The sequence below is a fragment of the Metopolophium dirhodum genome, chromosome 4 (assembly GCF_019925205.1).
Source record: "Metopolophium dirhodum isolate CAU chromosome 4, ASM1992520v1, whole genome shotgun sequence".
Classification (NCBI taxonomy): domain Eukaryota; kingdom Metazoa; phylum Arthropoda; class Insecta; order Hemiptera; family Aphididae; genus Metopolophium; species Metopolophium dirhodum.
In genome coordinates this window covers 11,192,430-11,210,585 of record NC_083563.1, presented here as the reverse complement: position 1 = coordinate 11,210,585, position 18,156 = coordinate 11,192,430, and the positions used below count along the sequence as shown (strand labels likewise).

General features: G+C 31.0%; 1 protein-coding gene across 1 annotated transcript in view; it reads right to left on the bottom strand.

Moving 5' to 3' along the window:
* LOC132943965 (semaphorin-1A) overlaps window positions 1–18,156 on the bottom strand; it is a 178,413-nt gene that overhangs the window by 37,698 nt on the left and 122,559 nt on the right. Inside the window, exon 4 of the mRNA XM_061013144.1 lies at window positions 12,412–12,457. Within this exon, the coding sequence (XP_060869127.1) occupies window positions 12,412–12,457 (46 nt within the window). The remainder of the gene's footprint in view (window positions 1–12,411; window positions 12,458–18,156) is intronic.

Here is an 18,156-nt window from a genome sequence, read left to right as displayed (position 1 = left end):
GCTTATATAATGACAAAGCGACTTAGATTTAATACATAGATGCTATAAAATATACATGATATTATATGCACTAAACCGAGTCAATAAAACATGCATCATTATTATATCGTTTATGCCATGCTCGGCGATAGGATATTCAAAAATTCTTTAATATAAAAACATTTTTTTTTTTTTTTTTCATTTGGTGTATGTCATAATATACTGAGTACCATATTATTATCTATAAAGCCAGGAGATAATACACATCTCTCTGACCTATATATATAATATACGTACGTAAAATAATACAATTGAAGATGACGACTACATTTTATGACAAAATATCAACCATCACCATTACGAAGTTTAGTAATTTTAAAAGTCAACACAGCTCGATACACAATATATTTATATGCGTGTGTGAGAGTGAGGGTTTGGAACAGACGAGGGTTTAGTGAGGTGAACTTTGCCGGAAGCTTCTGCTAACCGGAAGGAAATAGAAATCCGGCAAATGTTACCCTCTTCCCCCATCGTTACAACCAAGAAATTCTTCGTGTAAATTTCTTGGCATAATGAACACGTAATCCCTATCTGCAAAGGGTGTATCATCTTAGATTGTGCGAAACTTTCGGACAGCCCTGGCTTGACATCCGCGTTCTCCAATTAACCATATTACACGCCACGAGAAACATATGATTTCAGCAATCCCCTTAATGGTTAATTAACAAGAAACAATGGAAATTGAATACGCAGTCAATTCAAATGCTGATTACAATAACAGATGCGTATTCTGTTCCAGTAGTTTTCAGTGACAAGTACATTAATAGAATATAATATATGCACAACAAAATCTAATTAAAAATAAAATGTATTTCATTAAGTTAAAGGGATAAGCCGGAACATCCCAAATAGAACCAGAAAACATTTTTTTTTATCAACTTTGATGATATACAAAATAAAAAATTTGAAAATATAATTGTGTATGGAAAATTACAATTTTAGTAATAATGGAATGTTTCAAATTTCTACGATAAATATTTTTTGAAAATAAATAAAAAAACAAAGAGTAGTTTAAGGATAAACCGTTATTATTCGTTGAGTATATAATATCGTCAAAATTTGAATTAAAAAGGGTTAAAAAAAATCTTATATTAAAAATATGTTTGATGGTTTTTCCCGTGGCATTAAACACCTATTGAGAAAATCGAAAAATTACATCCCTAAAGTACCATCTTGATCCAATTTCCTAAAAGATAAGATACTATATTATGTTGAAATCGAAGCAATCCTTCTGGTAGAAATTTGTATACAGGATAAAAAAAAAAAAATAAACACCATTGTAAAACTAGTTGTTTTCGCGCCGCTCAGAATCTAAAATAGAAAAACATATTAGGAGCCTAGACACCTAGTATTGAATGTTCAAACTTTTTTAATTAAAAAAAAAGATTCTATCATTCACGAATGAGAAATAAACTAAAAAAAAGTAAAAAGTTTCTGATGCCTATTAATAGCTCAACAATTGCAAACACAATTTAAAATCTAAATTAAGTACAAAAAATTTTAACTTTAATATTTTGCGCACATTCAAGTCTTTTCACTTTAATTACAACAAAAATAAAAAATTGTTTTACGTGAACAATCCCATTTTTTAATAATTTTTCTCTAATAATTTAGAAAATTACTCATGACCTCTTAAAATACAAATGTTATCCAATCAACCAATTAGAAACCGCCATCAAAGTTGAAGACTGATGCATTTCATAATACACATTATTTTAAAATCAATACTTTCATCGCTCCAATCATAATACAAAATACACTTGATTTTAAAATACTTAAAGACACATTTTAAAATCAAAATGTAAATTCAGTTATTATTTTATTTTTAGTACATAGACTAGGTTAACCTAACCTATTTGTTAGAGCAAAGTTTACATTTATAATAACGCTTTTTCGTCTTCCAGTTGCAAAAATACTACATGCTCGTCTATATATTTATAACTCACAAATGTACATAATTAAAACAAATAAGGTTGAGTAGGAAATTCGAAAATATTATAATGCATATTTATTGGAGTTGAAAAAGAATGAAAACATAATAGATAATATAAAGTTTTAACGAAATCAAAATGTTAGTTGTCATGTATGTGCACTGTGCAGTATGACCAAAAAATTTTGTGAAAATTCATAAAAAAAATAACACTATAGAGACTTAAGATTCGGTCACAAAAAACGTGAAGTCCCGTATAACGTTGTAAGACAAACGAAAATTGCGTAAAAAAAAAAAATAATAAATGTAATGTGCAGGAGTGTATGCAGTAAGTATATATACGCTATACACAATCCTCCCATTGTTCTTGTTTACCTGTCATCTCTCATTGTTTAGCATATCCATTGAATAGTTAAAAGGCCATACCAAACGAACCAATCAGAAATATGCGAGTTCAATCAACCTATTGAACATTTCAGAAGCGATACCAATGGACTAACCAGAACGAGCTTTTTATTTTTACACAATTAATGTTTCAAACAAGTCATATTACAATACAAACAATGCACTTCATCTCCACGATCTTTAAAAGCTATATCTTTACAGTAAGCGATATTCTACGTTTTAAACAAACGTTAATTGATAGCATTAATTAGAATTTTTATCTATACATAGTATATATTATAATGTATATATAATATATATATATATATATATATATATATATATATATATCGCAGCTCTTATTATGAGACTTTATTAAAGTAATTCCCATCCAATTTAAACTGACAAATATTTACATGAAAAATATAGATTTTAATTATTGTACTTATCGTTTATTTTATGCGTAAAACAACCCATAAAATATTTTGACCAAAAATCTCAACAGTTAAAGCAGTTAGAATAGACAAATACAACAACAAAGTGTTTAATATTATTTACCAATAAATCAAATATAGTAATACATATTACAACATGTAAATTAAACATAATTTACTTGAAGTTGTGTCTTTATTCAACCATCTATAAACTGAAAATCAATTGTTGAAATAATAATTAATTCAAGAATTTCATAGTAAACAGACATCTAATTTGACAAAGGTTTGACCTAAATCATTTACCATGAATTATTAAAATTTCAAGAATTGAAAATATACATAATTTTAAGGAAGGTGTTATTATTTGGTTTTATTATTTCAAACTAGGTGCATGACAATTTATAGAAAACATTTAATTTCGACTTCAACTGTTTTGATATACCTATGATAAAACCAGTCGTCTAATTGGTTATGTTTGTGAAATAATTGCATATTCAATTAGAATGTCAATAACAATCAAATGGACAACATTATTTGATACTTTAAGTTTTAAAATTAAAATGTTACTTTTAGAAACATTTAGAAATATAAAAATCAAAATTACTCTATTTTCGTTGTATATACATTGACACTGGAATTTGCTATTCAAAAATATGAAAACAAGGCACGCAAACCATTAACATATGGTAATATTATAAATTAAGTCAGACAGAAGTGACAATTTTTTTTTTCTGATTAAATATTGTGAACGTGACAATGGATGACGATTATGTGACTTTAGATAAATAAATAATATCTGTACGAAAACTGATTTTCATCAAAACAAATTATGTATACCGCATATATACTGGTATAGATACTTATTAAAGGTTTGTTTAAATTTTGCTTAATTTTAACTGAATTACCAAAGTAAACAATTTTCGTGTATTGACATCAAACACACACACGGTGCCAGTTTCATATCCTAAATTTTTGTTCCACTATTAAGTTATATACTACAGCCCTTAGAATTAAACTTTGAAGTGCGTATAACTATATTCTATGGTTAGGTAATTGTGTTGAGTCAATATTGAAAAGGGCTATTTCTATTCATTTCATAATCTCTTTAAGAACGTTTCCAAGAGTTCACGGCAGTCGAATTTAGTTAGTAGTACAACATCGCCGCAACGACACCGTGGTAAGTTTAATCACTGGTTAGAAGTATACCATACATAATCGCCCTTTAGCGATTATACAGCAACATAATATAATTAATATTTGGATGACATAATATGTATATACGTACCCTTGTGTGTAAGTAATATACATATTAATCGTTTATTCGCAGTAGGTTTTGACGGTATATACTATAGTATTGTGAATGTAATATAAAATATATCAAATTTAATTTCACAAACGTACATAATATTATAACGGGATAAAAATTCGTTGCATAACAACAACAAAAAAAATCTATATCCATCTGTTTGCGGTCTCGTTTCGGGAAGCTCGGCAAGGCCCGTCGTATGTATTACGGTTATCGATATTTTTTTTTTACTTTACACGCGCACATACATTATGCACCAATTTCTGCCGAACCTTGAATTTAATAAAGTAAGTTGGAAATTCGCCTCCAACGACCCCCTCGGCCAATTTCATCACGGGAACATGGGACGGAGAGAGAGTAGCAGCAGCAGCCACCGATCCGAACTTAGGCCATTCTTTATAACGCGCGTACCGTATATATCGCGACGTTACGAGATTAGCCGAAGGGAAAACTCAGCCCGAACCACCCCCGTCGTCCACTACACCCAAGCGTTCTCCCCGTCTGGTTTCGGTACACCCTTCGCTCCCGCTTCCACCGACGCCGTCACTAAGCGATTGTGTGGAAACATTATTGTTGTTTATATGTTATACTCACGCGGAACAGTGAGCAGGCAAGCCTGAGCGGTGGAGGGGAGCTCATAGTCGTGTCGTATGCAAAACGGATGACATTAGAGAGTGATTTATTATGCATACATATACTTTTTTCCTCCAAAAATACAAGAGAGAGCGAGAGGAAGTGAGGGGGGGTACGACGATCGAAACCGTGAGAGAGACAGATATATAATATAAATATATATATATATATAGAGAGAGAGAGTGAGAGAGTGAGTGTCGAATAGCAGTGAACTATACGTTCTTTATCGCACCGGAAAAATGCGCGTTCCATGCTGCATCTCCAACAGCAGCCATTAGGGAGACGGTTACGACATTATTATCATAACAAAATCGACAAAATAGACCAGGTTTTATCCACGCTTTTTTTTTTATTTTTTTAATATTGACGTGATTTTTTTTGAGAATAATATTTTATGTGTTATATAAAGAAGAGAAAAAAAAAACCGAGCAAAAGCCACGCATTCAAGTATCGCACCGCTCTAAACGACATATCGCGTAAAACGTACACGTATTTATTATCATTGCAACCACCACACGGGCGGCGACCCGGGTGAATTCATTTATTCGTAATGCGAATATTAATATAAAAGAGTCGAAAGTTCAGAGACCGTGGGAGGAAAAAGAGTGAGTGAGCAAAGAATTTTAGATTTTTACTCGAGTTTGGTGCGAATAAAACTTTGGCGAAACAGATGGCGTACACACTATATACGCGTCATCGTATAGTCCACACAGCCCTACATGTTAACAGTTTCCAAGTTTTTCGCGTTGGCGGTTTCCCCACCACCGTCGCACATTATCGGGGCGAAGGTTCGGCGAGATCGCATTTACGGCCTCTACCTTATTACATTTATATACGCCGTTAAATTTCGTGCACTTTAGCATTTAGGTTATGGTGGTAATATTGGGCTTATCGAATAATTTGCAGGTCCCCAAAAAATGTGTCGTAACGAGTGTTCAATATATAAAGTTTGCTGTTATAGGTATAGTGATACGGATACTATATAGTTATATTATATTATGTTTGATTATTATACTATGAATTATGATTTATGATCAACTCTAATTTGCACATCTATTATTCATTGTACACAATACTATAATATTTTCGGAAACTAAACTATTTTTTAAACATCGACACGGAATAGTGTGAATATGCGCGAATTAGTTTAAGTACCTATATTTAACCTATTTTATCTAAAACAAAATTACCCAACTAAATGTCCGTCATTGCGCATTGGTCGATTTCCATCACCTGTGTAATACTATAAGGTAAACAGTAATATGATGACGTGTCACGTACACCGGTTAGTTAATAAACGTTAATTTTTTTTTTTGTGCTTTTACGTTTGAAAAAAAATATCTTCACGGCACGCCGTAAACGATATCGATTACACACGCGTACATCGCATCTCTCTATATATTATATAATATGTATAGGTACTATCATGCGTATTATACCTACATTTGTTTAATTGAAAGCGATTCCCCTACCCTTCATTCCACCATCCGCCACAGCAACCGTAACGACGCGTAAACAATATACGGTGTGATAATAATAATAATAATAAAAATCAAAAAAAAAAAAACAAAACGGTCTAATGGATTAATTTGAACTTTTAACGACAATGTCCGTACACATACGATATGGCGGCGACGTGATCGCGTATTATTATATTTGTTTTACGCTCTCACACACTCACGCGGCGATTTTGACCCTCGACAGGCCGGCCGGCTGGCCATCCAGCATCAGAGGAGGGGGGGGGCAAAGAGGTCGAACACAAACATTTGCATTCCATGTTGACAATATTCAACGCGGACATTTGCGCACGCGCGTCTGCCCGTAAGTACGTTACATTATATTTATGTGAAATGTGCTGTACACACAGCCGCCAATTCTTCCCCTCCGGCAGTCGTCGTCGTCGTCGTCATCACTGCACCCCGTGTCCATTTAGCGGGAAAAACGGTTTTTGGACGGGTTTGTCGTGAGTCAGTGGTGGTGGTGGTGGTGGTGGCGGTGGTGGTAGTGGTGGTGGTGGTAGTAGTGGCCGTAGTGGTGATGGTGGTGAATGAATGGTGATGGTGGGGAGGCGAGGAATCGAAAAGGCCATCAATTATGCGCGAAACGTGCGCTTTATATGTATTTGCTCCTCGCCCCCACCCCGACGACTATATGGTGCGCGCGTGAACGGTCAGCGCTACCGCAGCCGACGCTACCGACGACGAAATTAATGTGAACGACGAGACAAATGAATGACATTTTGGCCATTTTGGAATTCGATGAACAAAAAAAAATTCATGCAGAGAGCAAAAATATTGTAAAAAAAATATAAAACTAGGTCACGTCACCAATGTATAATGTATATATTATGTGTACAGCACTACGGTCGTATACGATATTTATTACACGCGTTTATGTATAATTCGGGCGTACGAATTACGTGCGTTCATGCATCGCCATGACACGAATAAAATTGTTTAACAATGACGACCTATTATAATATAATAAATACCATAAATAGTTTTCTAGTATGACATTTAAATTGTATGGAAATAACACTTATCCCCGAAGTTATTTACGGTACAGCCGCGATGAGGCTAAAAAATAATAACGCGATATTGCTGCGTAACTGGCGACTGCGATCGATTTAGATGTGCGATGCGTATTTATAGGTATAATACATGTTACAATATTAGACATTTAGACATTTTTGAACTGCACGGTCGGAAAAGTAGTTGAATTTTAATTTTCATCAAACGTTTATTCAAGATGTGTTGTCATATAATATATATTATGTATTATATACGTAAAGTGAACCATAAGATTATACGTTTTCATTTTTGATTCTGAGCGGAAGTTAGGTGAATCATATATTATAGATATTAAGATATTGTACACTCTGTATTATATAGTACCTATTAGTTCTATAATATTTTTTTTCCTTTTGATCATCTTTAATTTAGAGCAAGAGTAAACATATTATACGTAAAAATAGACGTGTTCATAAAAAAGTCAGTAATTATATAGTATTGTTGATTATATTTGTTTTCAAGAAGGCCATAACCTACAAGGTGAATGCATCCCGCTTGACCACAATATTATTTAAGTTTTTTTACGAAATAAAATAGTTAAGGGTGTCTGTGCATATTTTTCCAATTTTCGGCAATTCTATATAGAAAATATATACAGTTTGTAAATTATACCATATATTTTAGTTGCTACCATAATTATAATGCTTTTTCACTAATCTAGTTCCCGATATCTATTTGGAGTGGGGGGGAGGGGGACTTGATACGGTATATAAAATCAACAAAAATTACTTCATAGGAATAACTCTCAGACATCATTAATATGTCAAATTTTGATAATTTTTTTTTTATCTGAGAGATACGAACATTTATCAGTTCGGATGAAAGCCCAAATTTTAATTTTACTTTAAATAGTGCTAGAAAAATAACAAATATTGTGCATTATTTAAATGCATATTTTAGCTTCTATAATATTATGATTTTGAAAATCAGGCTTTGATCCGACCGGCAAAATGTTCTTGTCTTAAAAAAAAAAAATTTAACAAATTCTGGATATTCTACGGGGCGTGAGAGTTTTTCTTGTAAGACATGTTTTCGTTTTAAAATTGCACCGGCTTCAACATAATTATGTCACTCGACTGATGAATGCTTGTACTACATGGAAAAACTCTGCACATCTCAAGAAGGTAGGTGTGACCTTAAACGTAACTAATAGAATAATTACGGGGTGCTTGAAATCAACCCCAGTTCAGAAAATACAAGTACTTAGCGAGATAGCACCTCCTAACATAAGGCGAGATGTGGCAGCAAGATGAGTAGAGAAAACAAAACAAGAATCAGACATAATACATCCTTTATATGAAGGTAACTTCATTGGGAGCTGACTAAAATCGAAGAAAAACTTTCTGAAGACAACAATTAGCCTATTACAAACGCTTGAATAGCGATAAGAATAGACTTATGGAAGGAGGAAATGATAGGGCATAACTCACAAATATGAAGAGACCCAAAAGAAAGCTTACCACCTTGAAGTCATGTAGCATGGTCGACATGGAAAACACTAAATAGACTACGAACAGAAACTGAAGGATAGCGAGTAATATAAAAAATAGGGAATAAAAAAGATTGGAAGATGTGAATTTGGTGAGGAGCAGGATGCAGACCATCTGTTTGCATGTCTACTGCTACCGCGATTAAGTGTAAAAAGGAAGACTTTATGACAATCAATATTTCAAACAAGACAGTACAAACTGCTATTCTTATTGGAAAGGGAACAGAATATGAAGACCGACATGACAAGAAGAAGAAGAAGACCGGCTTCGAAAAAAAAACTAATATGAACTACAAATTACACGTCAGACATATTGATAGCAATTTGACATTGCAATTTCTATTCTATTATGGTTTATTCGAAATAAAGAACTGTATGTGTATAATTTTGATACATAACAAATAATATAATACCTAGGTATGTAATAAAATATATGTATGTACATTATACATATGTATCATTAAATGCATAAATCAAGAAAATACCTATACTTCCAAACCCGTATAACAACAAGACCATATAAACCAAGCTCTAAGTAAACAGTATAATAGGTATGCATATTAATATATTATGTATTACGTCACGCACCGTTTAAATTAAATTGATAAGGAAATGTTGAAGAGAAGTATTTGATTTTAAGATCTCAGTAAACACCCTTCATTTACCACTTGCTACATATATGGTTATGAACTGAACGATTATTCAATGTGACACGTCGGTGATGGTTTCACTTAAGTTATAAGTTTCGTTTTATAATTTGTTTTCATACATTTATACATAGCTATACTGTCTTGGCATATATGTTATAAAGTCGAACGTTGTATTTCTATCAAAAACGGTACCAAAATCTTGAGAAAAAAGTTCAATAATATTATACGGTAATGAAAACTCGAGAGGAAATCCGTCCGTGATTGATAAAACTTTCCCGTTTTGAACTTAAAAGTTTTTGACGGTAATTTTCTTGACATACGCGCATGTTCACAAAAACACAAATATAATGTCTCAAATCGCGAGCGCATATATGCTGTATTCAAAACGTGAGACGACTATAACATCTAATGTAATAACAAAACGATTTCGAAAACTTCCAATAGCGGCCTTCGTCAAGACGATAATAATATTATATAAAACGATCGATTCCGCCGCTGTAGCGATATAGTAATTAACGTCGAGTTATCATTGCCGTTTTTTTCGTTTTCGTTTTTAGCGTTATTACATCGCGTGATGGTACGAGGCGAATCGGCTGCAGTCGGCACAATAAAACCCTCCGACGTTATAATATTATATAAGAACAAGACGTGGCGGTGGCGGTTGTTATTGTTGGCACGGTGAAAGAGATCGTTTGTAATATCCGGGACGACGATGACGACGGAACTGCGTGATACACCACTGCTGCTAACGGTTTAAAGAGCTGGACCGCACTGATAAAAGGTCGGCATAAAAACAAAATGGCCGTCGACGGTCAGTATATAAAATCGGAGGACGACAAAAACGGCGAACGACAAATGTCGGAGAGACCGTTTGCCCCCGATAATCGGCCGCCGCCAACCTTTCCGCTTGACCGATTTTTCTCCGTGTCACTCCGCCGCTGCGGCAGAATACATATAAAAAAATAATAATAATAATCACCAACAACAACGACTTTGTCGTAAGCTCGTTATTTCCAGATCCTGACCAAAGGGCTACTGTGTGTGTGTGTGTGTGTGTGTGTGTGTGTGTGTGTGTGTGTGTGTGTGTGTGTGTGTGTGTGTGTGTGTACACGACGCTTTATTGTGATAATAATAATTATTATGATATTCTCTCGAATTAATTCCAATTGTCTTTTGCGTGTATACGCAAACGTGTTATTACCGTTATTATTATTATTATTACTGTTTTTATGTGTACGCAGTCTCTTTACGCGCACGATTAAATTTCACCGCCAATGTACCTACGCGTAATTTTACAAAAACAGAATGTTCATAACACCAGAGGTAACTTTTATACTTACGATACTTTTATTGACATAAATAAAAAGCTAAAATGAGTAAAACGCATAACGCGCGCACTTCGCAGTGACTCGACGGCGACGTTGCAGTGAAATAAAAACAAAAAAAAAATGTATAATTTCACTAGACCTATAAAATTATGTAGGTAACTATAAATTATAATCGTAATATAATATTTTAAAATACGTTATCAAATAACCAATTATTAATGGCCAACGTTCAGCCGATGATTTATTGGTCGGATGTAGGTATATATACATATATAATAATACAAAGATCGGCTTTAACTACAAAATATACAGAATATGAGGTAGGTATTTAGCGAGTATAACTACAATGTCAAATATTGAATAACGTACAAAGTATTTTAAACCATACTTTATGTACGTAAACCGGATATGTTGGGTTATTTGAATCGCTCTGTACAATGTTTTCAGTCCGTCGCGATCGATAATACGCCCCCTTCTCATAGTTGTTAGCGTCTCAAGACGATGTTGCCAGTTGAGCATTTCCGAACGCACAAAAATCCGTATGCAACTACTTATTCGTTACCCCGAGTTATATTATTCTCATTTTTTTCGTCGACTAATATTACAATTCATCCCTTTTATATACGCCGTTACTTTTTGAACATTTCGATAGAATTTCATTTTATGCCCATGGTCCAAACAATTACCTTAAGTAAGCATATAAAATGAAACTTAATAAAATCATGGATAATTTATTACATCTTATTATTTAGTGTTGTGATAAGTACCTATTGAATACTTACACGAATAATTCCGCGGAAGGCATGATATATAATTAAGTATCTACCTATATAGGTTATATTTTATTGTATTAATTAAAACTACAATAATGTTATAAATTTAAAATTAAATTGTATACGGTTAAACTTGTATATGAATACAAAAATAGATATTATTATAACAATAATTAAACTTATTCAAGACTTTTAACACGCATAATAGTCAATTAAATGGTTTAAAATAAAATGTGTTCGGTACTCAATATAAAAATAATGGAACACATTGAAATTTAAAATTATTCGTCACAGTTACTATTATATGAATGTATGCTTTTATATTATTTTGTTTAGATCGTAATCTATTTATGATTTTATTTAGTTATATAACTATTATAACACAACGGCTGTATAATGTAAAGTCACAAAAAAATCCTTGTTTTAACCCGCCTATGTCGGTGCAATGCATTACAAAACCAAAGGACTGGTCGTATAGGTTTAATGACAATATACCACACCTCATCCTTGTACACGGTGTCAACGGCATATTATAATCTATGGGTTTCTCTTTTCTTTTTTTTTTTTAATGTCTTTAATGCCGTTCTAACCATTAACTTTGAAATGATGATGGCTATTGTTGATGTTTGTATGATATAGAAACCGTGTAAAAATATGTTTAATGATTTGATTCATCAACGGCGGTGTATAAGCGACACGCAAACGAGATATTTTATAATGCTCACGCGATTTATACATTTGCAGACACAATCGGTATTGAATATAATATGCAATGTTTAATTAAAATCAGATGATGATATACAACCTTTGAAAGCTTGACACAAGCATCTCGTATTTTGCTTACAAATTTATTATTGTAGTTAAAAAAAACTCACTTGATTTTCTGACAGATCAGCTAAACTTATGTTATACACCGCGTTCCTGTAAATAAAAAAAAAAACAATTACAATTAAAATATATAGGTAAACCGTATTTTTTTCCAATTTCCTAATTAATTTAAAGTTAGACTCTATAGATAACCTTATTATTTTATATAATGTTACACCAATAACTTTGAAAAGTTATATAATTCCATTATATACATAAATTCTCATTGCACGTCACCCAACCTACGTTATCAATTTTACAACAAAATACGTATAAACAATTCATTATTACCCTTTTAAGATTAACACTATACAATCAAAATTGGTTATGAATAAATTTACTACCATTCTGATCTAACCCAATCATACAAATGATTACATTTTTTGTAATGCTCAATACTTTATTTTAAAAATAAAATTGTTCTCGTTAGTATTTAACAAGTAACAACAAGCGCGTTTAAAACTAAATTAGGATTGAATGAACAAATTTTATTATACGCGTAAATTCTGGATAATGGGTAGTAATTATCTTTAAAAACATAATATGGTAGTATTTTGGCTGAACCGAAAATGTCATGCATTATCGTTTAACTGGAACTGGACACTAATAAAGTCTAAAACTACCCTAAACTTTGTATCTGAAAATAAAACTATTTTAAATAGTTCAACTAATCTAACTTTACTTGAACTAGGTATATAATAAATAAATAGTTCTTAGTTTTTTTTCAATAATACATTTCATAAATTATGTATTTGAAGAAATTTGATGGAATTCGCAGAAGTTAAGAGCAAATTTATAATAAAGTAAAAAATTGAAAATAGGTTAAATTGCTCCCAGAATTAAATATACACTATCAACTTTTAAATTTCAATATGACGTGCTAAAATTATATATATATATCTTTGATATGTCAAAAAACAATTTAACCGCAGTATGTAGGATTAATAAAAGGTTTAGACATGATGAATCAGCTGGTTTCGTCTAATACACTCAATATTATCACTATAAAAACAATATTCCGCCAGAAGGGTTTTTTTTCCCGTGAGATCCAATTATCAGAAGCCGATCCAGCAAAGGTCTAGCGTATGTTGTGTGGACAATGTAGGGTATAAGCAATATTGGCTACAAGTTTGGTGGCAAGGGATTTTCCTCGCTTGGGGACCTCCCAACGCTCGTAAGATTGTTATTTTCACTTTTTCAATAGAACACCCCTTCTTTTGACCAAACTCCAAAGCAAATAAAACAATATATATAACATATATCCAATACATAAATACATACACACACGTGTACTCTATATACTATACACAAGGTAATAATTATGAGCAAAAGTCACCCAAACCCCATGGGGTCAGGGCGACACGGTAACTTTTTGGGAGACGTTATTGATTAGGTATATACAGGATGGACCCCGATGTATTCCGCCGTTATAGCTATATGTGATACGGTCAAAAACCTCACTGCTCACCCTGTAATTTATATGTTGTATTCTTTTGCGTATCGTAAGTCTATGACATTTTCTTAATATTATAAAGTAACAAGAAAAGTCAGAAATCCCTGAATCGATATGACATAAAGACTGATTGAATTTGATCGTAAAAACTGAGAAAAATTGTTTAATGCCATTGGAGATTATTTTTGGACAGATTTTTCAGTATATATACGCATAACGCATTAAGTTTATTATGTGGCTATAGTATTTAAGACTTAAAACACCAACATTATGCTTGAAGAGTGTACAATTTTTATTGATTTTAATAATAGCACATTAAGCACGTTTAAACCAATAACTCAATTGTAAATGAATTTGTAAACTTAAACAATAAATATGATTAAACAAGATGTCGATTTTTGCAAATTGTCATCAAACACTAATAAAGAATAAACTATTTTCAAATAATACGAATATTCAAATGGAAAACTAAAGTCAATACACTGCAGTGTGATTCTTTTAACTGTAAGCACTCACAATCTCAAAAATAATAACTAACATAATTGAAAAAAAAACAAAGTTTTTTTCAAATTTAATATCATAGTAGGTACTTTGTTTAAATTTTTTTTAATTTTTGAATGACAAAATTTGTTTTTTATGGATCAGAATTATCAGAAAAAATGTCTGGTCCGTTATCTTTCAAAAAAGTATAATACATATAAATAAAATAGTAAAACATTGTTTTAAACAATTTTGTTTTGTAATGTACCAATTCAAAATATTATGTAACTAAATATTTTCAAAAATTTTAATACTTTTCAATATTATGACTGTATACTGATATAAAAAAAAGCATTGTTTGATGGTGAACAGAAATAACATAAAACATATATAATATTAAATTGCAGAAAAATCATATGAATACTATATAATATCTTACATATTATAAACACATAGCAAATCTTAAAGATCGTATACTACATTTAATTGCATTAAACTTTAATGTTTATTTATTAGCGAAGGGATATCAATAAAAACACTACTTTAATACATAAGAATAAGTTTGTGTAGATTATAACTAAGTAAAAAAAAAACCAAAAGCTTTAAAGTTTACACAAAAACGATTAAACCCATACACTACCAACAAACATATTGTGCTGACATCAATTTAGTAATCGTTTCAGCTGCAGACAAAAATAAACGTATTTTTTATATTTATAGTTCTTAGATTATTAAATAATAATAATTTATACACACATGTCATAGACATACATATAAAACATTCAATTGAAATTTAAAATTAACAAAATACTATTAAATTATACACATTAAACATAGTGTTAGTAAGTATCAAAAAATCTTGTTTTCTGAATATACTTGGATATATTAATAAATAATGCAACGTATTTATGAACCAACGTATTAATATACATTAAATTATATTATTCGATTGAGCAGCCAAAGTATCTAACACTAATGACCCAACATATCAACGAGATCGAAATTGTATATTATTGAAATATTTATAAATTACATACTATTATACTATACACTTCACTTCTTAATTATTACATGATAAACTAAACGATAAACTCATCGTGCGAATCAATAAACATATGCGTACACAGCACATATATATTATACTATTTTGCATTTGTTTGTGCATAGAATTGTTCTATTAGAAATGGTTCAAAAGGTCCTGTAATACACCTAGACAATTTACGTCAGGAAGAAAATTCAATGTCGTTGAAGTACTGATGGCACTCTTCAGAGATAACAGCCTACCCTACAATCCATCCCTTCATATTCGAGTGACTTTGGTTATTACCTGACCGAAATTTTCAAAAGGGAAAATGCCTCACAAACGACATTTTCCGTTTTCAACGAATGATTATGTGCCGTTCATTTGTCGCTCTAACGAGGCGTGCTTTTGTTCAAACGTCCATTCTTCCGTCCTTTACCAATACCAAAAAGCAACACACATAGGTAATGGTCTCAGGGTTCATTTGTTTTTCACCTAACGATGCGCGATACCCTCCATTTCATCGTTCACTTTTTTTCAATATGGAATATAACATGTTTGATCCTTTATATTAATAATTTTAAAATTTACTTTTAATGCATACTAAGTTTGTCACATAAGCAAATACAGGTAATTCTGGTATGTTTTTTAATTTAATTTTATTATTTATAAAAACACTATTCTTGCACCTTAATAACATGAATAACAATTAAAAAAAAACAGAAAAATAGCTCTGCAATATATCAGGTGTCGAGTGTACCTCATCATTGATTAGGTTACTCTAATGGATGTGTTAAATTTGAATTCAATGATAAATCATTGTGTACGATGAAAAACGGCTTCGAGCAGAGACGGTCTGTCACTCTATATTACTAGGTAAGTCAATTGTATGATATATTTATATTGCCATTAAAGTAATTTATTTTAATATTAGGAATATAGTAAGTTAGAATGTCTATTATTATCTCAGAACTTATATATTAACATAGAAAAAAGAGGAGAAATTTCATATGTCTATAAAAAGCTAATAATGAGTCGAAATATTTAGAAAATTATACCAAGTGTAGGAAATGATAATATAAACAATTTCTTTCAACCAAGTATTCATAAAATTAAATGATATAACATAGCTTAAAGAAATCACTGTGTGTCATTACAGGAATAATTTTAAGAAACACATTTCAATATACAACCTAATTAAACTTTTGTACAATTATTAAGATTATGTGAGTAGATTACTTGGTTATTGAGAGCTTGAAAGTCGTTTTTAAGAACTGGCAAACTTTCAAAATAAGTTCTTGTTTTTAAGATTATGGTTTATGCCCTTATAACTAAATTTAATTTTAAGTATTTTAACTTCAGAAAGGAGAAATTTGGATTGATGGATATATAATATAATATAATAATACGCGGAGATAAAATAACTTCTGGTGCAGAAGATCTGAAATGTGCCACCCCGTCCATTTAAAATGAATACTCTAAAAGTTCATTGTCAATATTTAATTATAAAACATCATAATTTATATGAAAATGAGGGAGAAACTAAAATAAAATATTCAGATTGGCACATTATCGGAACTTTCTACTCCAGACAAAAATAACGAAATATCAGGATAAAAATATAAGACCAAATAATATACATTAGATACCCATCAGAAATAAAATATATGACTATAATTAAACACTATTATTTAAACTTGCATTCGATGTAAACTATAATTATGATTTGATGTATTAAAATACCAATAATAAAAAAATCATCGAGGGACATAACGAAGGTTCTAAACATGATGGTCCGAAATTTCACATCGAAGAATATCATGTGCGAATTTAGCTGGTAGCTAAAAAAAATATACTGAAAAATCTATGACAGATTGTTTGCATATTTTATATTGTACACCTGAAAGAGCATTGTAACGAAATTGTGTTTATGTATAATATTAATTAAGCTAATATATATCCTAAATAAAAAAAATTAGAAATAAAGACATTATGTTTAATATATTTTAAGAGTTAAAGTTTAATTAATATAATTATACTTTTCTCCGTAGTTACCTAAATAGTAATTTATTCTTATAAAATATATACGCACTATAATAATTGAATAACGTTTTAAACTATAGTTAATGCAATAACAACGGAAAAAACAAGACTAAAGATCAAGAAGTCAAACGAAACAAAAAACACAAAATTAAACAAATTAAGATTTTTTTTTTTCAGTAAGAAATTAACAAAAAATTGGAGCTGAATTCAAATAACAAATAAATGGTTTTAAATGGGGAAAAAAATAAGAACATCCGACTAGTAATATAATAAAAAAAACAAAAAAAAAGGAATGGAAACAGTAAGATAAAAACTTGGCTACAACTTAAAAGTTATTAAAATCAATATCAAACCAAATTAAAATGGAATATAAATATGTTATTACATCTATAGACAGACAAGAGGGCTAAGAGAAATTAAGTATTCAAGCTTATAATCTGAAAATATTATCCGTACAGTAATTTATGCCGACTATACACGATATTTGTGTGTTAATCCATACTTGAAAAATAAAACTACTTCCGAGATATTATAAAATATGTAACTCTTTTTTTTTTTTTTTTTTATAACTATTTCTTTGAGTTGTCTTTCACCTCTCTCCATCTCTCGCTGGAATTATATTTTCGGCAGTTCGAGGGTTTTTTTTTGCACGAACTATTGTATTTAATCTTTTGATCTAGACTTTTCAAAATGCATTAAAAGCTCCCTTTTCGGGTGTGACGTGCCCATATGGATAGGCAATTAGCGACGCCGTCC